The following is a 25868-nucleotide window of genomic DNA, read 5'->3' on the forward strand; positions in this document are numbered from 1 at the left end:
AGAAAAGTTACGTTTTTATCCTCTGCAAAATTACCAGCCGGCAACCAACGCCGACCAAACCCAAACAATGACGGCTTTTGCTCAAATGACAAAAACGTATCCTCTTTGATGATTTTACATGGAATTCACACATTTTAAAGAAAATAAGTCAAATAATGCAACCATATGCTATTTTTTATATATAAATTATGCATTTGGGCAAAAACCGTCATTGTGTGGTTTTGGTCGGCGGTTGGTAATTTTGCAGAGGATAAAAACGTAACTTCTCTGATGATTTTACATGGAAATCACAAATTTTTAAAGAAAATAGGTAAAATAATGCAACCATATGCTAATTTTTATTTAAAACTATACATTTGAGCAAAAGCCGTCATTGTTTGGGTTTGGTCGGCGTTGGTTGCCGGTTGGTAATTTTGCAGAGGATAGAAACGTAACTTTTCTCTGATGATTTTACATGGAAATCACATATTTTAAAGAAAATAGATCAAATAATGCAACCATATGCTATTTTATATATATAAATTATGCATCTGAGCAAAAACCGTCGTGTGGTTTTGGTCGGCGTTGGTCGACTTTGGTCGGCGTTTAGTGAGACCGTATTTTCTGTATCTTTATGCAGTTGAATTATAGCGGTACCTTTCGCATGAATCTTTTCTAAAACTCTTGCGATCTGTTCGTTTGTACCCTGATTGCGTAGCGAGTTTAGTATTGCTATTTGTTCTACCGAGTCAAAGGCCTTCTCGTAATCTACAAAAGCTAAACACAGGGGTATATTGTATTATGTCGTTTTCACGATTAGTTGGTTATCGTCTGCAAATGGTCTAGAGTCGAGTATCCGCTCCTAAAGCCTACATGTTCTCTCGGTTGGTTTCCATCTAAAACTTGACTTAGTCTATTTGTCAGGATCTTGGAGAATACTTTATATACGTTTGATAGCAAGCTAATCGGTTGATGATTACTAAGGTCCTTCTGGTCTCCTTTTTTATGAAGCAAAATCACTATAGCATTGCACCACGCATCAGGAACGCTTTCTTGACGTAAGCACTGGGTGTACAACTCAGCTAATCTAATGTGAACTAATTTTCCTGCGTCTTTCAACAGATCTATCGATATACAATCTTCCCTAGGTGTTTTTCCTCGTTTCATAGTTTTTAAAGCAAACTCTACTTCTTCCTTTGTAATCTCTGGTACACTATTAACGTCTACACATGAATTTACTGACTCAACTACAGTTTTCGACGAGTAAAGCTCTTGGTAGAATTATCCTACTCCTTTTACCATTCTGTCCCCGTATTTAATGATTTATCCATTTCTATCTTTCAAACATATCATTTGCTGTCTTCCTAACGCATGTCTGCGCTCGGTCACTTTAATACTTTGACCTTTCCAAATAATTTCCTCTATTCCATCCATGTTTCTCTTTCTTTTATCTAATCTTTGCCTTTTATTGATAAGCTTGTTTAGTTCTACTCCTTCTATTTCGTCTCTCCTGCTTTTAATCTGCACGATCCTTCTTTTGATTAGGTCATTTGTAGCTTTGGAGTATTTCTTTTCTCAAATGTTTTTTTTTTTGTACTTCCTACTTTCTCTGCCGATTCCCTAATGATATTCACTAAATTCAAATTCCACGGTGTCCTCGTTTGTTCTTAGAACTTCAAATCTATTTTGAATTTCTAACTGAAATTTCTTCTCATTATCCTTAACCTTTGCAAGGCTGATTTTCTTTCTCAAAATTAGTTTATTTCTTTCGGTCCTGATATTGAATTTAACTATGTAACCTACCATTCTATGGTCGCTACCTATGTTTACTTTATTTATCACCGTAACAATGTTAACGATTTTGCTCTAATCTCTTAATATGAAGTCTAATTCGTTCTTTGTTGTTCCATTTGGACTTCTCCACGTCTATTTACTACCTACACGCTTTTGGAAGAAAGTGTTCATTATCCTCATGTTGTAGTTCTCTGCAAAATTGACCAACATCTCGCCTTTGCCATTTCTTTCACCTATTCCAAACTTCCCAATGCACGTCTCATCTTCCATCTACTTCCTTACTTTAGCATTAAAGTCTTCTATTACCAACGTGTACTTACTTTTTTCTTGATCCAATACTTGACTTAAATCACCATAGAAGGACTCAATTTCATCGTTTGAACTCTGTGAAGTTGGTGCATAAACCTGAACTATTTTTAGTGTACCTTCTACACAGCCTAATCACAATCCAAGCTACCCTGTCAGACAAACTACTGAATTTGACTACATTACCAGCAACCTCTCGGTTGATCAAGAATCCTACTCCAGTGGATCTTTCTTTGTCCTTACCTCTATAGTAGAACAGGTGGTGACCATTTTGTAATTGTGTCAGCTTTTCTTCCGTTCTTCGGACTTCGCTCAGTCCTACGATGTCCCACTTGATGTTTTTTAGTTCATCCATTAAACTCTCCAGCCTGTGGTCTTCTGAGAGACTTCTTACGTTGTAAGTATAGATCTTCATTTTCTTTATGTTGTTTAATGTCCAAGACTTGGACTCTGCTTGGACAGTGCTTACTCACATTCGGTGGCACACTGCCCGTAAGCACACGAGGCAATGCGGTTGGACCTTTAGGAGATGATCCAACAGGAACGCCCGGTTTTGTTTTGGTTGTGCTGTTCATGGTTGCTATGAAAGGTGTTTTTAGCAGTAATCTCACCTCCGTGCCAACTGGTTTCTGGTGAGATATTTCTCTGGTGTCACCTTATTCATTATATTCGGTGAAGCCCTATTTCTATAGGGTGCCCTATGGTCCACGCCGTCATTATAACGGTACCCCATATATCTACGAGGAATTTCCCTGTTTGCCATCAGGGATGTGCCAGTTAGCAGTGGGTCCTGCGACTGTGCGCGTGAGCTGCTCTTTGTCTAATCTTTCTTACAAAACCTGTTCGATATGGGTGACCCTACAGAGATTTTCTCTCGATCGACATAGCTTTTGTAGTCATTAAGATTCTCAAGCATATCTACCACGTCAAGGTGTCAACTCTCGAATATATATATATGATATGGTTCAACGTCACAAATTTCCCATATTGAAAGGCTAGGACGGTGCCCCTCACAGAGGACTTAGTAGCGTGGAATTTAATAAACCATGTTCTTGGTTCAACTTCGCCGGTGGAAAGATTTGAACCGTCATCCCCTTGACCCTCGCCGCAAGTAACACACACACACATTATATATATATATATGTATATATATATATATGTGTGTGTGTGTGTGTGTGTGTGTGGTTAAGGCACCGCACAGTAGTCTCACTGGTAGCTGAGCGGTAGGTTCGAACCCTGCACGCGACTGTCATAAAATTATCAGATTGATGTCGCTGTCCACTGACGAGTTTCTTACGTGTGTGTATATATATATATATATATATATATATATATAATATATATATATATATATATATATGCGTAAGTAACCACTAGGAAAAGTAAACTAACGAAGCAGAGCGCTTTCGTATAATTACATCTTCAGTGCAGATACAAAGAAGGAATTATAAGATGAAGAAACAAGGTACAGAATATATGACATAGTGAAGAGGGCATTCGGAGAGGTAGTGGAAGAAGTACACGTGACGGACGTTTGGGCCGTCCTGTTAGCCAACAAGTATGGGACGTTTGGGCCGTCCTGGTAACCAACAAGTATGGAACAACTGCTCATAAATTATATTACAATTCAAAATTTTTTGAAATTTCATGAGAAATAAAACTTGATGAAGATTAACATTTATCCCCTTACTAGATTTGATCAAACTGCATTCAATTAAATTTCTTTCTGTTATGTTGTTGTTGTATGTGATGACTTTAGCGTTATCCCAGTCAACTGGGTGGTTAAAATGTTTCATGTGGTTGAATATACCGCTAGATTGGTTTCCCTTTCTAACGTATATTTTGTGTTGATTGATTCGTGTTGTGAGTGTTTTAGCAGTCAAAATACCTTGCAAATCATGTAATCAGTTTTATGTTGGTCAGACTGCTAAAACACTCACAACACGAATCAATCAACACAAGAAATACGTTAGAGAGGGAAACCAATCTAGCGGTATATTCAACCACATGAACCATTTTAACCGGTCAGGAATAAACTTGGAACGAGACCCGTGACTCTCTTTTTCCACCCTTTTCAACTTGTCACAATGTCTCAACATATATACGAGTGTATATATATATATATATATATATATATATATATATATATATATATATTTATGTATATATATACATACATATATATACTATATACACACACACACACACAGCGCGTGTGGATTCAAGATTTTTTGATACTTTAAACATATGTAGGCACAATGTTTGCTTTACTTCACCCATACGATTTCGCTACTTTAGATATTGTTAATAATGCCAAAACATTTTGTTCATCTCTAAGGAACCTCTGATTCGTAACGGTTTTGGTCTGGACAAAAAATCCGACTAACAATGTTTGAATAATTACTGACCCAACTCTTACATGTGTTTAGAATCAGTTTTATGTGAATGTAGAAATATTCCAAGTCTAAATACTAATACAGACTTAACCCTTTCACACACTGGGCAACAGCTTCTGTGAACTGATTCTTGTGATTATTTGGGCGAGGATTTCCCGTACTGTCCAGTCACAAATTAGTTATTAAATGTCTACGAAACTATATTGAGTTCTCCAGAAGAATATGTATTATATATAAAATGAAAACATTATCATATATAAATACCCATGTAACTGCACTTTTGGAACAAAACTGCATAGATATAAAATGAGAAAGTGTACGCTAGGTATGTGGGGAATATATTCCATCATAATGTCAATTACATCAGAGTGCTGCTATGCATTCAAAGCTCTTTTATCTCAAACAAGATGTAAAAATTCAGTAACGGACAGGTAAACAATTCAAGGGTGTTAATATGCCATGCTTATATTACACAATGTAGAAAACACATTAGTAACTTAAAATGTATATAGAAAGTACTTACTGGTTAATATAATGCTCATGATGCCGTAATTAAGATAAGTCCAATGATCAAGACAATTTAAAACTACCGCCAGTTCCACTACAAAAACGCCGTACGAACAAGATTTCATTCTCATCCGCGACAGTAAGTAAATCCACATTATCTAGATGACCTTGCCATTTATATTGGAAATAATCAAGATGATTGAAATTCTGCTGCCGTCAATTAAATAAATGTATTATTTTTAATATTTCAAATGCTTTGTCAAGATCCACAGAACAAAACTGTGAATACGAAATTATGATATATAATTATACGATTAGTGAGCTGCATTATTAGAATATTTCACAATATTTTTATTACCTAATTATTTGATATTTTACAGTATATTATATTACCTTTGTGATGGTAATATAGCTATGTTAGAAAAATATAGATAACGCAATGAGGCATTTTCACGTGTAGCTATTCTCTAAGAAATTAAATGAATTTGGTGTATGAGCAGTTATGGGTTAAGTCTAAACCGAAATAAACGTAGAGGTGAAAAATACAGTAAAGGGCATAGATAGACCACCCAGGTTGTGCAATATTAAGTTCCACCCTGAGATATGTCAACAGCGTATATTCAATGGCAAGTGGTGGTACCGAGGTAGGGAGTAGTGAGCCCGAAGTCCCTGATATATTAACATTTTCGTGTGTGCGTGCCACTCCAAATAGTTGGCAATTGTGATTTTATTTTGAGAAAGCTTTCGCAACCAGGTATGGTATATTCTTAAAGTGTTGTGTGTATACCTAATTATGTGATGGGCGTGGATGTGGTGATGTGAAAAGTTGGTGTGTGAAGGAGACTATAGGTCCGAAGAGACGAAACTAGAATAGGAAGGTAAAACAAGTAGATAAGTTCTTATTAATGTTATTATGTTTACTTTTGCAGACATACATGTAGGCCACGTATTTGTCAAGTCGTGTATATCCAATTTCTCACATGTTTAGGTAGCATATGCTTGTATATTTATAAACGAGAATTGTGTTTTCTGCCAATACCATAGGTACGATATCGTATGTTTTCAGACTTACCTTTGAATGACATTTTCTTGGGTTTAATCATTTATTTGAGATACTGCATTAGTTTACATGTGATATAGTACAAAACGAAGCTCTCTGACCAGGTTTTTCGTTATTTGTGGCCAACATTCATGTGGGGATAAGCAGCGATGTTCGGTTATCATGCCTTGCAGACTACAGGGACACTTGAGAAGCAAAGCTTGGATGTAACTTCTTGTAGGAACAATGAATAAACGTAAATTTAATAAGCAGTATGTGTAGGTTGATCAAAAGTCGTAAGCGTGTGTAGTTTCATGGTGAATGGTTAGCAGATCTACACATTGTGAATGGGCTGTGGCAAGATGTGCCTATATAATGTGTTTCTTTTGAAAGGGGCAGTTAGGATATGCTTAATGTTAAAGCTCAATTAGGATGTATTGGTTCTGGGGACTTAACATTTGGATATAGTAAAAGATTTAACAGTATTAAGAAATGGTCAAGTGAGGGTGTATCATGAGTATTCTGGTAATTTCCAAAGGAACATTCAGATGAAGCATAGCTTATTTACAAAATATGTGCTATGTAAGATTAAGAAATTAATTCAGTGGTGCATTTAGTATAGCAGTTGAGTCTAGTGATGAAGCACTATATGTCTGGATTACAGAGAAGTGAAGTTAATTGATTTGACTTGATATCAGCATAGATAGGATGCAATAATGTCAAAATTAAGATTTCCAGTCAAAAGAATTGTTAATCATTTGCAATGTTGTTATATAGTGTTTATGTTGGAAATGAAGGAAATTCACAGATAATTATAGATTGTTAGCCCTCGCTACTCACAGATACCAAAAATTCCATGGAAGAGGCTCTAATGGGCTTATGGCAGCCTTATCAACTGTGGTAGTTATTTGTGCTATAATAATAATTTTTTTTTTTTTCGTGATTTTTCCTAAAGTTATTAAACTTGGACTAAAATTTTTCTAGCTCTTCCTTAACCCACCCCAGTAAACTGTTCCTGTTAGCAACACCATTGGAAAACAAATGCTTCTGCAAATACAGCCTAGCACTTGATATATGGATTTTCCTACTAAGCCTCTCTGTATAGCTGTCATTCCTTAACCTATATTCCCTTGGCACTGATAGTCGTCATATTATCCATTGGTTATCTTGAACACTTAAAATTCAGTTGCCTTGAGATCTATGTGTCAGTGGGTAGATCCAGCCCCTTCAGCAGGGAAGGCACAAATTTGGTAGGTTTCCTCTGGACAACCTTTGTGGCTGCTATAGCTTTCATTAAACCATGATGAATGAAGAAACCCTATTTATAGTTTCCTGAAATTACCCATGTATATTTTTTCCAATGGATATGTTGGAGGCAGGTATTTATATATCACAAATGAGTGGATTAGTCAAAGCATGCCTTGACTCTTGATAGGAAATGCAGAAAAAGGAATACCTAGTCTTCATATGCTACACCATTTGATTCCTTTTTGCAACATTTATGGGAACACAATGGTAGCCTTCTTAATACCCTCCACAAGAGCATTACAAAAGAGTGGCTGTATTGTGTGGTACAAATGGTAGATTGCTGTAGATGTACAGGTAGTATGCTGCTCAGGGTTGGGTCCAAGTACTTGTACATGGACTTGGTACATATTTTAATGTACTTGGAGTTTAAAAATTCAGTGGTAATTGTACATGTACTTAGACCCAGAATACTTGAAAAATACAAAGTACATTGTATTTAATCAAAAGTATATAGATTCAAGTGAACTTTGATGGTAATATGTAAGTGCGCACACACACACAAACACACACACACACAAAACTACCAGGTATATTAATGAAATAGAACAAGGGACGATGTTTGTCATGATCCCCTTATATTCTACTTGAAATTGGAGGAGGTAGGAGTGGAAGAGGAATGGGGGTGTTACAAGGAGGGGGGTGACATTGTGTGCAAAGATGGTATGTGGAACAGGGTGGATGGGAGGGAATAGAACAGTAATGAGTGGTGGGAAGAAGAAATGGAGAAGGAAGTGGAAAAGAAGCAACTGTTCAGAGGTTAGTTGCAGAGTAGGACTAGAGAAACGTATGAGAGGTAAAAAAAAAAGAGAAGCAAAACATAAGAAAAAGGAGAGCAGATGTAAAATGAGGGAGGAGTAGGAGAGAATTTTTGTTTTAAATATGTTAAAAGAGGGCAGGGAGGTGGGTCAAACAAAAAGGTAAAGGGCGCAGATGGACAGAGTATTTTAGAGCTGTTGAATGTGGAGGAGGATAGGGAGGGATTGGTGGTAACAGTGGAAGGCATAAAAAAATGGTGGTGGTGGGAGAAAAAAATGGAGGAGAATCAAGAAAAGATGAGGTTGGATGGGTGTCATGTCTGAAGAAGGGAGGCAGAGAGGAAAAGTTTAAATGTGTTTGAAATGAAATATCAGAAGTATGGTAGGGGTCACAAGGTTGGATAGAGTGAGAAACAGGGAAGTGAGGAGAGATGGGTTAGAATTGTAGATGGTAGATAGGGCTGATGAAAGTATTGGGATGGTTTGGACATACGGAAAGAATGAGTGAAGAAAGATTAGTAAAAGGTGTGTGGAAGGTAGAGGTGGATAGAAGGAACTTGAGGGGCAACTGAGGATGAGGTGGACGGATGGGATGAAAGATATTGAGCAAAGGAGGGAGAAGGCAGGAGATGGGGCGAATGGAGAATGGCTGTTTATAGATGGTACTGTGATGCAAAGATAGGATGTGGGAATAGGGAGTGGTTATGTGTGAATATTTTGATGCAGTCTGAAGGGATTTCTCCCAGTCTTATCTTTTTCTGAATGAGTGGACTGAGAGTGGTTGGAGGTCACTCATTAAACAAAGCAGCCTTGCTGTGGATATGCTGTGTCTTGCTGCATTGCTTCAGACCCAGGGCAGTGGGCGGGAAACAGGGAAGACCTGTCATCCACAAGGAGATGTGATGTGAGGGAGGAAGGGGTGATGAGAGTGGGTGCATGCCCTTATAAGGGGAAAATCTTTGGTGTATAAATAGTCATGTTTTTGTTTAGCAATTCTGTGATAAAAGCAGTATGTGCTAAAATAAAGGTAAAATTTCCATTTATTTTTCTATATGAAATCCTACTTTTTAATGGTGTACTCATCAATGTTTGTATATGAAAACTACTAACTTCCATGATGTACATGTCTATTATTTTTTTAAATTACATGAAGTACCTGTACTTGATTACATTGGCATGTACTTGGAGTTGGACTTAAATATATAACAAAATTACTGTACTTGTACATGAAAAATAACCTGGTACTTGGACATGGACTTCAGTACATTTGCATGCACTTGAACCCAACCCTGATGCTGCTACTGTTTAATAAGGTGTTTCGTTGATTGTTCTTGTATGATGTAATAAGATGGGTGAATAGAGTTATCTTTTAGATGGGGAGGGTTGTGGTTGTGTGTGCAAGTGTTCCTTTAGAGTGGGTTTAGTGCATCCTGTTACTAGTTGTAATGTGACATTTCATGAGTTTATATGCCAAAGAAAGGAAGTATTCCAATGAACTGGAGGCATGCTAATGTAATTATAATGTACAAGGGGGAAGGGTCAGGTATGAATGTGTGTGTTAGTGTTAGTGTTGTTAACTGTGCCCATAAGTGGTCTTCTATGGGGAGCATTTTGGTTTTGGTACATCACTATACATTTATGTAGTTTGTAGGATGTTAGTTTACATGATTGTAGGTTATTTTGCAATGTTTATATATAGATTAACGTTTCTGGTAAACAAAACGTGTTAGCTACTTTTTTTAGTATGTTTTTCCTATTTTCATTGAGTGAGTGAGGCCCTTCAACATGAGTATTAAAAGTGATGCCCAGGATTTTAGAGGTCTTGTCCAATGGAAGGAAGTGGCCATTCAATTTCATTATTGGATTATTCTTTGACAATTGGTTGTCTGTCAGGAGCAATGTTACTGATAATTTCTGATGGGAGGTTTCCATTCAACTTTGTTTTTGCCTCTTTTCTGTATTGCCCACGTTAATTTGTATGATCCTGGTAGCCACTCTAAAGCTGTTGTGATGGGTTATCTTTTGGTCATTTCCAATTGGTTAGTACTTTAGTATTATGCTCAGGATTTGGCATGAAGAAATAACCTGTGAAGAGGTTGAATAGTGCAGATAAGAGCATTGCTCCTTAGGGATTTGAATATAAATCTTTTGTGTTATTCTGTTTTTTTTTTTTTTTCCTCTCAACAAAAAATTGTTGGCTATTTTTTATCATTGTTGTGTGTCTCAATGATTATTTTATACATTATATGTGTAGGTACTTTATTAAATGTATATTTGTCTGTTGTTCTGATAGAGCTTTTTTGTTATATCTTTCAAATATGATTGAAGTTTGTGAGGTGCTGGTATAGTAACCATTTTTGAATCTGTGTTGGTTAGGGGAGGATGACAGTTTTGTTTAAATTCTTTTCCAAGATTAATTTAATTTTATAACCAAACCAACAAATATTCAAGAAGGGCTATTTCGCTACTACGCTTTCACAGATATCGCCCAGTAAGTGATAGATTCAGCAAGAAAGCATCACTAGAAAGTACAGTTATGGTAGCAATAGACAAACAAGTCACTTGATGGAGCTCATAGAAATGTGCTATTAAAAAATATCTGAAACTTATCCACAACATATAGTGCAGAGTAACAATTATGGTAGCAATAGACATAAACAAGGTATTTGATAGTTCTTAGATATGTGCTATAAAAATCATAAATACTGATATTCATAACAATGACAAGAAATGGTAAACTAATTTGTTAGCTTGGAAACAGTGCAGATTAACTTGTAATAAAAAAAATTCTAGACAAAAAAAAAATGTACATTGGAGTCCCTAAAGGAACAGTGATCTTGTTGCACTATTACCTCTTCTAGAACATAACACCAAAACACTCACCTTCAAAGATGACCTGACAATAAAGACCCAGCCTAGCAACTACAAAATAACAACTAAGAACATTCAAGCTTACTTATCCAAACTAGAACAATGGCTCAGAAGTAATAGAATTGAATCCTCACCCCAGAAATCATAAGTAACATTGATCACTTCATAAAGCCATAAATCAGTAGAACACCAAACAATGAACTTAAACAGCTAAACCCTGACATTGGAAAGGAACCCGATAATTCTAGGCCTTGTTTTTGATACTTGTATGACCTTCGGTCTGAATATCAAAGATCTGGCATTGAAAATCAACAAGAAAAATAAGCCTACAGGCTTTGGCTAGCATAAGCAAATTAATTACTAATAACCACACTTGATTATGCTTCCACGGCTTGGTTCTCAACATTTGGTAAAACAGCATTTTATAAACTATACAAAATAAAGCATTGATGATGGTAACAGGATACACCAAAACCACCAAGATAGAACACCTGCACTTAGAATCCAAAATGCTACCCATAGGATACCATATGAAAATTATAAGTAAAGTTTTATATTAAAGTCCTCAACCCCACTCACCCATTTCATTCCATCACACGACCACAGCCAGTTGAATGTGGAAAATAAAAATCTTGCCACTCGGACACGCATAACCACCTGCCATGCAATACTTCACACAAAAACACATTAATACCCAGATTATAAAACAAACTCTTTGGGATGGATCACCAAACTCCCAACTCCATTCAATCCACCCCCCTCCCCCAGACATTGGCCCCTCTAAAAAATCCCTCTCAAGTAGCATAAACCACACTAACATGCTTGTGTTCAGGATACCATCCAGTTTTAAGACAGCACCAACATAGAATAGGCCTGGCCACAGTACTGTATGAAACTTCCTCAGATACAACCATCACATAGGAGACACCAAGCACCTCATTCTGCACTCCCTTACACTACCTATTCTCAGACAACAAATCCTTTTTACCTCAAGTGACCTATGGGCCTGTCTAATGGCTGTAGCTACCTGGGAGGTGTGGATCTCCTGCAAGAGAGACCTGGGGTAACAGAATGATTTATTTCCTTTGTAATTGATTCTTTACAACTGCTGAATAATTCAGAAATGATCTATTTTGTATTGTTCCACATTTCTAATAGTTTATACTTTCTGGTATTGAAATTAATTTCCTACTCTTAGCCTCCTCATGCATTTATACACCTACGAGGTCTCTTAATCCAACACTCACTGATCACCATGTGTGTAGACATTTGGGTCCAGGACATAAACCCACTTTGGAGTCGGTGGCATTATATGTCCTGGGCCATTTCCTGAAGTGGGTTTATGTCCTGGGCCCAAATGTCCACACAAGTGGCATTTGGTGAGTGTTGGATTAAGAGACCTAGGTGTACTGTCTAGGTCTTTGTACAACATGCTATTATCCTTGTCACTTGCTGTAATGTGAGGAATGGATGGGTTCAAAGGTGCTTTTATAGAACTAACAGTCATTCTCATAAGGTAGTCTAAGGAAACTACTTTGGTTTCAGAGTATAGATGTTCTCATGGTGATGTTTTAGTGCAGCCAATTATTGATTTAATCATATGGATAGAAGGTACACATGTTAATGTTTTTATTCCTTTCAGGAAGGCAGGATGGAGGCTACTGCGAAGCATGATTTCAATGCCACTGCTGAAGATGAACTCAGCTTTAGGAAGGGACTTGTTTTAAAGGTAAGATTTAATAATAAATTATAAATGTTTTGATGCCAAAATTGGAGTAAACCCTCTGGTGAAGTGAGTACCCAATCCTGTATGATCAGTTTTTGGTGTATACCTGGGGAAATGGAAATGGCAATTGGACTTTTATATTTCAAAGTGCAGTGTTTTGAATGTAGGTTTACACAACTGAGAAAACAGGTATAGCTTAGATAACACCATTTTGGGAAAACTGAGTGTGAGAGAGAGACTGATTGCTAATGAGTCCCAACTTTAAATCCAGGAAACTGTATTCTTACCTGAATTAGACCTAACAGAGCATTAGGTTTTATTGTATGGACAGTGTCAGACCAATCCTTGACTGTGCTGTAGTTTTTGTCTCCATCCTATAGAATGGATATGAATTCACTAGAATCAGTACTGAGGAGAATGCCCAAAATGATACATGGGCTTAGAAATTTACCTTATGAGGACAGTTATAGGCACTTTAGTTGATATTCTAGAAAGATGCAGAGTGTGGGGTGATCTAATAGTGGTATTCAAGTTGATCAAAGGTTTTAACAAGGGTGGTGCATCATATTAAGACAACAGGGCAAGACTTGGAATAATGGATTTAAATTGGACAATTTTAGATTTAAAAAGGAAATAGGCAAGAACTGATTTACCAAGAGTGGTCAGTGAATTGAGTAGACTTAGTAACCTTGATGTAGTGAGCACTGAAACTGTCTGTTGTTTTAAGAGGTTAGATAGTTTTATGGATGGGGATTATAGGGGGTAATGGACATGAAACTGCCTAGTGTAGGCATTATGGTCTATTGCAGCCTCCTTGTCTTATGTTCTTGTGTAAAGGGATGATTTATACCCAGAGCATTTAGGCAGTTCATGCTAATTACAGGCAAAGTTCAGTGTACAAACAGGTTGTGTTTCTGGAATGTTGATCGTATAGCATACATAAATACAAGTTCAGTGGGGATACCATCTTTGGCACCACCTCACCTATTTTTATACCAAGAATCTTCTTCCTCCTTATAAGGGAGGTAACCAGCCAAGGCATCCACCTACCCATCACTCATCCTACACCCATCCAACACTTGTTTGTTTTCCCAATTATTGTAACTCCTTATGGATGAATGGCCATCCTTACCCCCTACTTACTGCCTGGATCAAAGGCAGTGCAGTAAGACAGAGCACCTCTACACCAGGGCCCAGCAGCCAAAGCTGGGTTACCCACTGCTTCATTACATGGTTATCTCACAACCAATTTGACATGTATCAGGTTTCTTTAGTACAAGGTGGGTGGTCAAGTCAAAAGAAACACCTATGTCACAAGCTTGTTCTCCCAATCCTCTCATCTCACCATAGAAACAACTTTACATCCAATATATAAAGATGCATTTTATGAGATATGCACATATTAGCAGATGCAGGGATGACCCGTCATCCATGAGGAGCTGAGTTGGGAGAGGTGGAAAGGATGGTGGAGGGGAGTGAAATGGGAATAGGAACGTGTCTGACTTAGCTACCCCTTATAGAGGGGAAAAAGCTCATGGTATATAGATACACATATTTAAGAACAGAAATGAGTAAATATACATTTATGTAACTATCAACATATCACCATGAAGTACAAAGAACATTGTAAATGATTTGAGCTAGTCATACATCTGGGTTGGATGGGTGTCATCTGGAGTCTCTCTCAATGGGAGAAATGTTTATAGTGGATTGGCTGATGAGATTGTTTAATGTATAATGAAGGGAGGTGAGTATACTGGATGAATATGTGTTTAATTCCACCTCACAAAGGAGGTGCTCAGATGAGAGGGAGGGTGGGAGGGGTGTGGAGTGTATTTAGGGATGAAATGGGTGGGAGTGTTTTTATGCCTTTCCCTTTTTGGCTACCTCCCTTGAAAGGGGGAAAAAGCCTTGGTATATGTATGTATGTATGTACAAAGGAAAAAGGGGACAAAGGTGAATGTAGTTTTAGAGGGATCAGTTTGAGTGTAGTTGGGTGTTAATTGAATCGATCAATCAATTAGTTGTTGCCCCAAGTTTCATACATATATATACCAAAGGCTTTTTTCCCCCTAGAAGGGAGGTAGCAAAAAAAAAAAAAAAAAAAAAAAAAACCACTCCCACCCATTCCATCTCCACATGCTCCCTCCCTCTTATCTTGGCTCCTCCTGAATGACGAGTCATCTCAGTATCTTGCCCACTGCCTGGGGTCAGAAGCAGTGTCACAAGATACAGCACATCTGCAGCAAGTTTCACAAAGTGGGAAATCAGGAGCCCCACAGTGTCTGGGAACAGTCCTTGGATCCTCCTACAAATCTCTGAGAAGAAAATTTGAACTTCTGTCTGTGTTGTATCAGTGTGGGACTGTTTCTGTCTCTGGTTGAAATTGGTAGGAAGAGGAGAGCAGTCCTAGGTTTTCAGCTCCACATGTGTGAAGAAGTGTAACAAATACAGTTGAAGTTAATGGAGATATATTGGGCCCAGTCTGGAGGCAAGGTGTCACCACTTCAGGGGCAGAAAGGAAGAAAATATATGTGTTTGAGATGACGTGTTTCAGAAATGTATTAGGGGATGTGAGGGTGGATAGATTGAGAAATGAGGTAGGGTGGAAAACTGGCAGATAAGATGGATCAAAGAATGCAAGGATTTCTTTGGGCATATAGGAAGAATTAAGAAAGACTAACAAAATGAATGAAAGGTAGAGTTGGATGGAGCACAGTGGAGGAAAAGACTGAGAATGGGATGGATGGATATGGTGAAGGGAGGCTGAATGGTTTTAGCTGAAAGGGAATGTCTGTCAAGAAGGGAAGGGACAAAGCAAAATGTAGGTGGAAATGGAGTTGTTAGGAAGAGATGATAAATTTATGTGACCTAAAGGAATTTTTTCATTGCTCTGTAAAATTCTTGAGTGAATGAGGGTAAAGGGGATATTCCAGCTTTTGTCAGGAACTATGGTAGAGCTGCCTTCCAACATTGCTTCTGATACAAACGTGGACAGGGATGACCCTTCATCCACAAGGAGCTAAGATAAAAGGGACAGTAAATGGATAATGGATGGCTAAAGTGTAGGTATATGTCTGGGTTGTACCCCTCTCCTATAATGGGGAAAGATATTTTTTGTGTATTTGGCTTTTTGTTGTTCTTTTCTTGTTTATAACTTTTATGATTTTATTTTTATTATTATTATTATTTCAATAGTGGCTCTGATGTGTGATTGAGGTGGTATTATATTTTTTCTATTTCCTCTGTTAATGGAGCTAAGATGAGAGGGAGGAAAGGGTGGTGGATGAGAGTTGAATGGGTTGGAGTGGGCATGTGCCTTTCGACTTGGCTACCTCCCTTATAAAGGGGAGGAAGTTCTTTGTATGTAGATAGATTTCCTCTGTGTATTTTGCCTTTTTTATGAATGTTCTCTTGTATGTAGGTTGTAGGGGCTTATGACAGGTACCTGCATATGGTGGTCCTGCAAGATGGATAGCAAAGCTGACCATTTTTAAAACCTGAAACCCCGTTCATCTCCATCAGGAGGTGCAGCTTGAGATGATCTCCAGACTGAACCTAAAATCTCTTGTCTGTCAACTTCAACTATATTTCTTTCACTTCTTCACAAATGGAGAGCTGACAATTGGTGACTGCTCCCCTCCTACCAGTTTCAGCCGATAACAAGAAACTCGCACCAATACAACAAACAACATTTCAGTTTCTTCCTAGATAGAACTGGGAGAGTCCATGGGTCATTGCCAGCCACTGTAGGACTGCAGGTGTTCCACATAGTGAAACTATAGGTAATAATTACTTAATTTAAAAATTTAGGTTGTATTTTTCCTTGTAGTTCTTTAGTGAACTTTAATGAGGATATGACTGGGGAAGTTATTTGCCAGGCTAGAGACCAGTTTGGTTGCTGCCCTTTGTGTGTGTGTATTTACCTAGTTGTATTTTGCAGGAAAAGAGCTATGTTCATAGTGACCTGCTATTGTATCTTACCGCATCCAGTTTTTTCTTAAAGTTGTGCATAGTTTTACCACTTGCTGTTTCCTCATTCAGTTTGTTCCAGATATCTATCTCTCTGGAAAGCTATTCTTTTTCAGATCTCTTCTGTAACTTTCCTTAAGTTTCTTCTCATGTCCTCTTGTATTTCTTCTATCACCTCATTCTCTTTGTTCCAGGGTTGGTAGATTTAGTTGATCCAATCTTTGTTCATATGTCAAAGTGCAGAGTGTTGGTACTATTTTCATCATTGCTCTTTGAATTCTTTCTAGTTTCTTTGTTTTTTTGGAACTAGGTATCCATAGTGATGCTGCGTATTCCAATTGTGGTCTTATCAGTGTAACTAGTATTTTCTTTACCATTTCTTCATCCATGAGTGAGTGAGTGTATTTACCTAGTTGTATTATACGGGAAGGGAGCTATGCTCGTGGTGACCCATCTTTGTATCTTTCAGCATCAAGTTTTTTCTTAAAATCTTGAATAGTATTTGTACACACTGTTTCTTTATCTAAGTTGTTCCAGATATCCAGCACGTGGGAAGCTTTTTTTTTTTTCAGATCTCTTCTATAGTTATCCTTTTTGAGTTTCTTTTCATGACCTCTTGTTTTTATATTGCCATTTTTTAGTAAATCATTCCTATCAAGGATTTCCTTTCATGATTCTATAGATAGTCAGTAGACCCCTGTGGGACACCACTTATCATTTCTTCCCCCTTTGAGTATTTATCTCTAATTACTACCCTCATTTTTTTCCCAGTCAGGAAATCCTCCATCCATTCTAATAATTTACCTGCGATGCCACCTATTGATTCTATTTTTCTTATTGATTTCCTGTGTGGTACCTTATCAAATGGTTTTTGTAGGTCTAGATAGGCACAGTCTGCCCATCCATCCCTCTCTTGTATTATATCTATTAGTCTCAAATAGAAGTAGATCAGGTTTGTTGTACATGATCTTCCTTGTCTAAATCCAAATTGATTTGGGTTCAGTATAGTTTTTTCTTCCAGGTGTTTAACCCATCTACTTTCAACCACTTTTTCACATATTTTAGCTACTGTGCTTGTTAGGGAGACCGGTCTGTAGTTAGTTGGATTTTCCTTGTTTCCTCCGTTATATATTGGTACAATGTTTGTATTTTTCCAGTCTTGTGGTACCTTCCTTCTTTGAGTGAGCATTTGATTATATTGTATATTTTATATGTTAACTCTTCTACGCATTCTATCAGTATCCAATTTGTAATTCCATGTGGACCATGCGATTTTCTGACATCAAGGTTTTTTATTTGGTTGCTGATTTCCTTCTTTGTTACAGTTATTTCCTTGATTGAGGGGGATTTCTGTCTATTCACTCACAGTTAGGTGAGTTGTCAATTGTGAATACAGATTTGAAGTGTGTGTGTGTGCGTGCATGCGTGTGTGTGTGAGAGAGTGTGTATTTACTTAGTTGTATCTTACAGGAAGGGGAGTGTGTGTGTGTGTAAATATGTATGTAAACAGCACATCTACAGCAAGGCCACTTCATTTAATTGGTGACCCCCTCTCCATCCCCTCATGCAGAAAAAGCAATGGGGAGAAATACCTTCAGGCTGCATCAAGATATCATTCACACTTACTCCCTCACCCCCACATCCTCCATCCACTTCCTTCCATGCATCACAGGATCATCCATACACAACTCATCCACTCAACCCTATCTTCTTTCTTCTCCCTTCTTTCCTTAACAGACATTCTCTTTGCCCCTCATATTCACTTCTTTCACTCCTTCCACCTCTGCCTTCCACACCTGTTTTACTAATCTTTCTTCACTCATTCCTTCCATGTGTCCAAACCATCCCAATACTGTTTCATCAACCCTATCCCCCAACTCCCTCTCCACCTCTGCTCTCTTCACCTCATTTCTCACTCTATCCAACTTAGTAATCCCTACCATCATCTAGGAGTAGCCAAGATAAGAGGGAGGGAGTGGGAGTATGCGAGGATGGAATGGGTGGGAGTGGATTTTATGCCTTTGTTTTTTGGCTACCTCCCTTGTGATGGGGGAAGAGCTATTGGTATATGTATACATATATATATATATATATATATATATATATATAAATGGAGAAAAATGGGAGATAAACCAGTTGTTTGCTGATGACACTGCACTTGTAGCAAGATCAGAGGAGGGATTAAGGAAGTTCTCAACAGAGTTTGGGAAGTTGTATGAAAGAAGGGAGTTGAAATGTGGGCAAAAATAAGGTGATGAGATGTACAAGGGGAGAGGATGGCAGCAAATTGAAAGTGAGTATTAAGGGAGAGAGACTAGAGGAAGTAGATAGCTTTAGATACTTGGGTGTGAATATGCAGGAAAGGAAGGAATGGAGGTGGAGGTAGAATGTAGATTGAGAGAACAAGTAAGTGCTTTGGGGGATTAAAAAGTGTATTGAGAAATGGACATTTGGGAATAGATGCTAAATGGAGAAAGGAGATTGTAGGAAGGAGTGATAGTGCCAACAAAACTGTATGGGGCGAAAACATGGAATGTAAGAGAGGAAGATTAAATGTGAGATGAAATGCCTGAGAAGTATGGTAGGGTTTACTAGGCTGGATAGAGTGAGAAATGAGGTGAAGAGGAGAGTGAGGGTGAAAAGGGAGTTGGGAGATAGGGTGGATGAAACAGTATTGGGATGGTTTGGACACATGGAAAGAATGAATGAAGAAAGATTAGTGAAAGAGGTGTGGAAGGCAGATGTGTAGGGAGTGAACATGAAAGGGCAACCAAGGATGAGATGGATGGGGTGAAAGGGACATTGGGAAAGAGGGGAATGTTGAGGAAGGGAGAAGATAGAAGACAGGGGTGAGTGGAGAATGGTTGTGTATGGATGATGCTGTGATGCATGGAAAGGAGTGGGTGGGGGTTGAGGGAGTAAGTGTGAATGATATTTTGCTGCAACCCGAAGGGATTTCTCTTAAATTAAGGGGCCTTGCTTTGGATGTGCTCTGTCATGCTGCATTGCTTCTGATCCAGGGCAGTGGGCAAGATTTGGGGATGACCAGTTATCCAGGAGGAGTGAAGAAAAAGGGGAAGGATAGTGAAGGGGAGTATGTGGGGATGAAATGGGTGGGAGTGGATTTATGGCTTTGACTTTGGCTACCTTCCTTGCAAGGTGGAAAAAGCCCTTGGTATATGTATGCATATACAGTATACATATACATACATATATACACACACACACACGCACATATTACACATTACACTCATGATGGCACAGTGGTAGTGTTCATGGCTGTCACTATGGCGGTCTGGGTTCGAATCCTGTCCAGGGCTGAAATAATTTCATTGTCATTGTGCTGTGAGTCATTATTCCAATTATCGTGGGCAGGGAGTTGGGAGTGTGTATGCGTGTAACGTCACAGCATTACCCATAGATTGATCATATATGAACTCTGAGCTCTCTTCCAGGAGGGAAATAGCTGTTGATTACAAGTCCAACACATGATCCAAGACACACATATGGAAATATTTGTGGTTCTTGATAGTGTATATGCATGCTCCCATTTGCCCTGCATTGAGTTAGAGTAGCAACAGCCACAGCAATTATAGCACTATATTAGTTTTGAATGGTGTCAGCATAGGAACTTTTTTCCAAGAGTGAAAAAGTTTGGTCTAATTTGAATGTAGGCAGTCCGGTAGAGGTCAAGTGAGTAAAGGTCAAAGGAAACCAGCATGTGTGGACTCTTGATGGCTTGATTGCTTTGTTCTTTGATGGGTAGAAGGTCAGAGGGTCATTTGACTGGGGAATTGGGGTTGACTTTTGTTCTTGAAATTGAAAGCACAAGAGGAAAAATAACTTTTTTTAAGTTGCTTTTATGAGTATTCAGATATTTTCTATGCATACAAAAATGGGAATAAAGGAAAAGATGTGAGGGATGAGGTGGGGTGGAGCCAGGGGTAAGCATATATACAGTCAACCTTAGAGCAGCACAGTCTTAAAATGCAATGTGTGAACATGAGATTTCAATTGCTTTGACAGCTTGATGAAATTTTGAGCAATGTCATGGCTGATGTAAATTTGTCATTGAGTTAAAGCATTGTCAAGCAGGGGTGGATCAGATAATTTCTCATTTTTAAGTTGTATACAAATACTAATGAAGCTATGATGTAAAAGTACTAATACAAATTATTTCATTCCTGATTTAAAATGTAAATCAAGGGTTTCTTCCCCAGTATAAGAGAGATAACCAGATCAAAAGCAGACACCCACTCCAAGCCATTACACTCCTGTCTACCACCCATTTCCCTCTTATCTTAGTTCCATGCGGATGAAAGGTCACCACTGTCTCTTGCCCACTGCCTGGGTAAGAAGCAATGCAGCAAGATGCAGCGCATCCACAGCAGAGCCATTTCACTGGGACCCCACCCCTTGTGCAGAAAATAGAGAAAACTTGGAGAAATCCCACACGCTGCATCAAAATATTACTTATACATAACCATTCTCCACTCGCCCCATCCAATGCTCTCTCCCTTGTTCAGCAGATGTTACCCTCTTGCTGAAAGCTCCACTCACCCCATACATCATCTCATCCTTGGTTGTCCTTACTCCATCCACCTTTGCTTTCCACACCTTTTACTAAAAAAAATTTCACTCATTTTTTCCATGTGTCCCAACTATCCCAATAATCTTTTATCAACCCTATCTGCCATCTCCATTTCCACCCAAGCTCTCCTCCTCACCACCTCATTTCTCACTCTATCCAACTTTGTAACCCCTACCATGCTTCTGTTACTTCACCTCAAACACATTTAAACTTCTTTCTGCCTTAAATTCCAAGTCTCCACCCCACATCATGAGAAGTGAAAAATGAAAAGGACAGGAAACTGTTGCAAAAAGGTCTAAACAAATTTTTTTTACAGGGAGCCAAGAAAAGGAAATGAAGTTCAATACCAAAAAATACAAAGCATTGGAAAAAGTCAATAGTGGCAAAAGACCATCCTAAATCTATTCCTTGTGAGTGTTGATAAAAGACAACCTGTCACCTGACAGACATATCTGCAGGATTGTGGGAGAGAAGTGGACTACTGTAGAAGATCAAAGTGGCTTTTCACTATGCAGATGAAGAGATGATGAAAAAACTTGTTGAAACCCTGATCTGTCCAAAACTGGAATATGCATTAGTAGTATGGTCCCCACACAGAGTGAAGGATATAAGTAAGATTGAGAGAATACAGAGGGCAGCAACCAAACTGGTCTCCAGCCTCACAGATAAACCATATGAGGAAAGACTAAAAGGACTGGGTCTGCCAGCTTTGAAAGATTGAAGAGGAAGGGGTGATATGATTACAATATTCAGGTTACTAAAGGAGATAGATTGCATTGACAGAAGAGATCTTCTGATTAAAGATGGGGGGCTTTAAGAGGTCATGGGAGCAAATTAAGAAAGACTTCATGTCTAAAGGATGTGAAGAAATACAGTTTTCCATATAGATGCATAAATACTTGGAATAGCTTAGGAAGTGATATAGCCCAAGCTCAAACAATACACAAATTCAAATCTAAATATGATAATTGGAAATGAACGATATAATTTTAGTTGGAACTGTACATGAATTTGAGAGTAGGCATGATAAAGAAAAATGAGAGAATAGGAGACAAGACCTAAGTGTTGTGCCTCTCCAGTATACTAGTTAGGTAAATTTCTAGCCACATGGAACCTCAAATACTTAAAACTATCTCTTCCTTCAGCTTCTCTCCTTTAAGACGTACTTCCAACTCATTGCCATCCTCACTCTTTGAATATCTCATCACCTTTTTACCTACACTTACCCTCAATTTTCTTCTATTGCATACCTTCCCAAACTCCATTAACCACCTTAAACCCCATTCTGACCCTACCACCACAGCAGCATCATCTTCAAACAACTGGCTCACCTCCCACTTTCCATTTTCTTTAACCACTTCAGTATGACTCAAATTCTCGCGTGCTGCATCGGCTGCCATAAATAATTTGCATCACATTACGTGTTGTCTTTTACTCTGAGTAATGATAAACACAAAAAAGATCAAACCATTTCACAGAATCTGGGGGTAACTTGTGTACATCTACAAAATGTATATAATCAAGATCCCGATGCTGGCATCCTCGTGTACCCACTTGCACCTCATGACGCCTACATAGGTGTCATCATACTGAAGTGGTTAACCATCTCTGGTCCCCTGCCCATTGCCCTCACGTATACCTCCTGCACGACCCCATCCATGTACACATTGAACATAACAGCAGTGGCAACATGACACATCCCTGATGTAGCCCCACATTTACCTCAAACCTACATACAAATATCTACATACCAGAAAAGTGGTATTGTGGCTTTTAGATCCAAAGTGAATGGGAAGAAATGAGTAAAGGAATGTCCATTGGTGTAGCAGCAAAGAGTAAAACATGATAAGAATTGGTAACAACTGATAGTTTCAGCGCTTACTTAGTAACCATGTAGTAAGCGCTGAAACTATCAGTAGTTTTAAGAAACGATTAGACAACTTTATGGATGGGGATGACAGGTGGTGATGGATACGGAGCTGCCTAGTGTAGGCCTTATGGTCTCTTGCAGTCTCCTTCATTCTTATGTTCTTATGTACTTGGCATTTCTCTGAATGAAAACCAGCTGGCTGTGGTCATTAGGCCTGCCCACAAATCTCTCTGGGAAGAAACTTTGTATTGTTGGCTGTATTAGTATGGGAGTGTTTTTACATCAGCTGAAATTAGGAGGGGAGCAGTTGCTTGCCATCAGCTCTCCAAGTGTGAAAAAGTGAAAGAAATTCAGTTAATATTAATGGAGAGTTATCTTGGACCAAATCCAGAGACAGTGGCAGCCCTTCAAGGGTGCACTTCCTGATGGTGGTACCCACTATTGGCACTAAATTGTATGCAAAAATAAAAATACAAAATGTTTTATTCCAGAAACCAATCAATTGATCAATCTTGCCCCAGACCTTACTTGTAGGAAACTTACAGGTCTCAGGTAACTGGTATTAGTTATTGGATTGGCCCACAGGTCACTCAAGGAAAAAAATGTCTCGGTAAGGCTAGTGTTGTTTATTGTATTAGTGTGGGATTTTTTGATCATCAGCTGCAATAAGAAAGAGGGGAGTAGTTGCTGGGTATCAGCTCCCCATGTATGAAAAGGTGTACAAAATCCAATCAAAATTAATAGAAAGAAGTGTTGACATTTCGGGAGACACCACATAGAGGGGCATTCCCAGGGGATTTGTTTTGTGCGAACCATGCCGACCTGGCTGAGGGTTGACCTCAGTGCAGCTAGGAACTGTAGGCATCCTTGGATGGTCATCCCGGGGGACTCCATTGGGCTGACTGCTATTCAGGGGGACTTTGAGATGAGGCCATGGTGGTGCTGGGAGCCCTTGTGCTGGGAGCCCTTGTGCTGGAGCCATACTTCATGGCAGCTGAGTACCACTCCGACCAGGTGCGCAAGTTGGCTGTCTCGTGGGACTTGTATCTGGCAGACTGTCATCCCAATGGACATTGTGTGAGCCAACAGGGTCAAGGTGATGCTGTGAGGACAACTGCCAAACAATCATGTTTATCATCATCTTCATTTTCATCATCATCATCTTAGTCTTCATCTTTATTGTCATCATTTTTATCATCTTTGATCCAATTTGATAATTTTAATAAAACTTGATTGATTAAAGTGCAGGAACTGCATCTGGCACGTGGCAGTTGACTAAACTAAATCTTTTCTTGACAGGTGTTGAATATGGAAGACGACATGAACTGGTACAGAGCAGAACTGGATGGAAAGGAAGGTCTTGTTCCAAGCAACTATATTGAAATGAAAAACCATGAGTAAGTATACTATGCACCTTTTATTTGGATTGTACATAATCATATATAGAGGAAAGGAGCATCCTTTGTTGGAGCCCATCCCCTACTTAACTATTTATCACACCTGGCCTCAAATTCATGTACAGATTCCAACTTGATCTGTATCCTTGATTTTCAGTTATCATTTAGATTTGAATTTGTGTATTGTTTGAGCTTGGGCTATATCATCTAAACTATTCCAGTATTTATGCATCTATATGGAAAACTGTATCTCTTCACATCCCTTAGACATGTGGTCTTTCTTAATTTGACTGCCTCTATTGTTTTTAATAGTATAAATCTAAGAACTTTATCAAATGCCACATGTGGAAACTAAAGCATAATGGAGGACTAAGAGATAAACTACTTGTATATTACATACCAAAAGGGCTTTTCCCCCTTATAAGGAAGGTACATACATACATATACCAAGGCTTTTTTCCCCTTACAAGGGAGGTAGCCAAAAAGGAAAAGGCATAAAATCATTCCCACCCATTCCATCCCTGAATACACTCCACACCCCTCCAGCCTCCCTCTTATCTTAGCACCTCCTGGATGACGGGTCATCCCTGCACCTTGTCCACTGCCCTGGGTCAGAAGCAGTGTTGCAAGACTCAGCACATCCACAGCAAGGCCGCTTCATTAAATCGGCGACCCCCCCTTTCCATCCGCCCATGCATAAAAGGAGAAGACGGGGAGAAATCCCTTCAGGCTGCGTCAAATTTTGCTCACACATACTAACTCACCCCCCAATCCCCCCACCCATTCCACCTCCTGCATCACATCATCATCCATATAGGTAGCCAAGTTAAAAGGCAAGAGATCGTGAGAACAAATTAAGAAGATTAAATGTAGAAAGGGTGAGAAGATAGTTTCCATAGAGGTGTATAAATACCCGGAATAACTTGTGTGATATAGCCCAACCTGGAACAATATATGAATTAAAATCTGAATATAGATAATTGGTAAATAAGGATATGGCCCAGGTTGGAATGATATATGAATTTGAAGCTATTTATGCTCCTCTCCTGTGTACTGGAATTAGGTAGATATAACAAGGTACAATTAATGAGATACATCCAAACAAAACCACAAAAACTTGGATTTGTAATAAATCTCTTTCAGACAGACCAGAAAACTTGTTACTCTGCCAAAAACTCCTGGACATTAACCCTATAGAAAAACCCATTTCAAGAGAAGTGATAAATACACCATTCAGGACACCATTCAGTATAAAAGCAATATCAATACATAATAGGCTGGACCAAATATTCAAACTGTTGTAGATGCAACCACACAAAAGATACAGAACAACTCGTTCTACAGTGCCCTACATGAA

The 25868-nt window shown here is 38.6% G+C and overlaps 1 protein-coding gene across 3 annotated transcripts in view; it reads left to right on the plus strand.

The window, feature by feature from the left end:
- The first annotated feature begins 5434 nt into the window (after positions 1 to 5434).
- LOC143026591 (growth factor receptor-bound protein 2-like) overlaps positions 5435 to 25868 on the plus strand; it is a 41035-nt gene continuing 20601 nt past the window's right edge. Inside the window, exons 1-4 of one of the 3 annotated variants that reach the window (XM_076187240.1) lie at positions 5435 to 5736; positions 12598 to 12684; positions 16382 to 16466; positions 24414 to 24511. In XM_076187240.1, coding sequence (XP_076043355.1) covers positions 24423 to 24511 — 89 coding nt within the window. In that variant the 5' untranslated portion in view covers positions 5435 to 5736; positions 12598 to 12684; positions 16382 to 16466; positions 24414 to 24422. The remainder of the gene's footprint in view (positions 5737 to 12597; positions 12685 to 16381; positions 16467 to 24413; positions 24512 to 25868) is intronic. The other 2 variants (XM_076187239.1, XM_076187238.1) reach the window with 2 other exon arrangements.

Source organism: Oratosquilla oratoria, chromosome 6, assembly GCF_046742065.1.
Source record: "Oratosquilla oratoria isolate Oo_2021 chromosome 6, ASM4674206v1, whole genome shotgun sequence".
NCBI lineage: Eukaryota > Metazoa > Arthropoda > Malacostraca > Stomatopoda > Squillidae > Oratosquilla > Oratosquilla oratoria.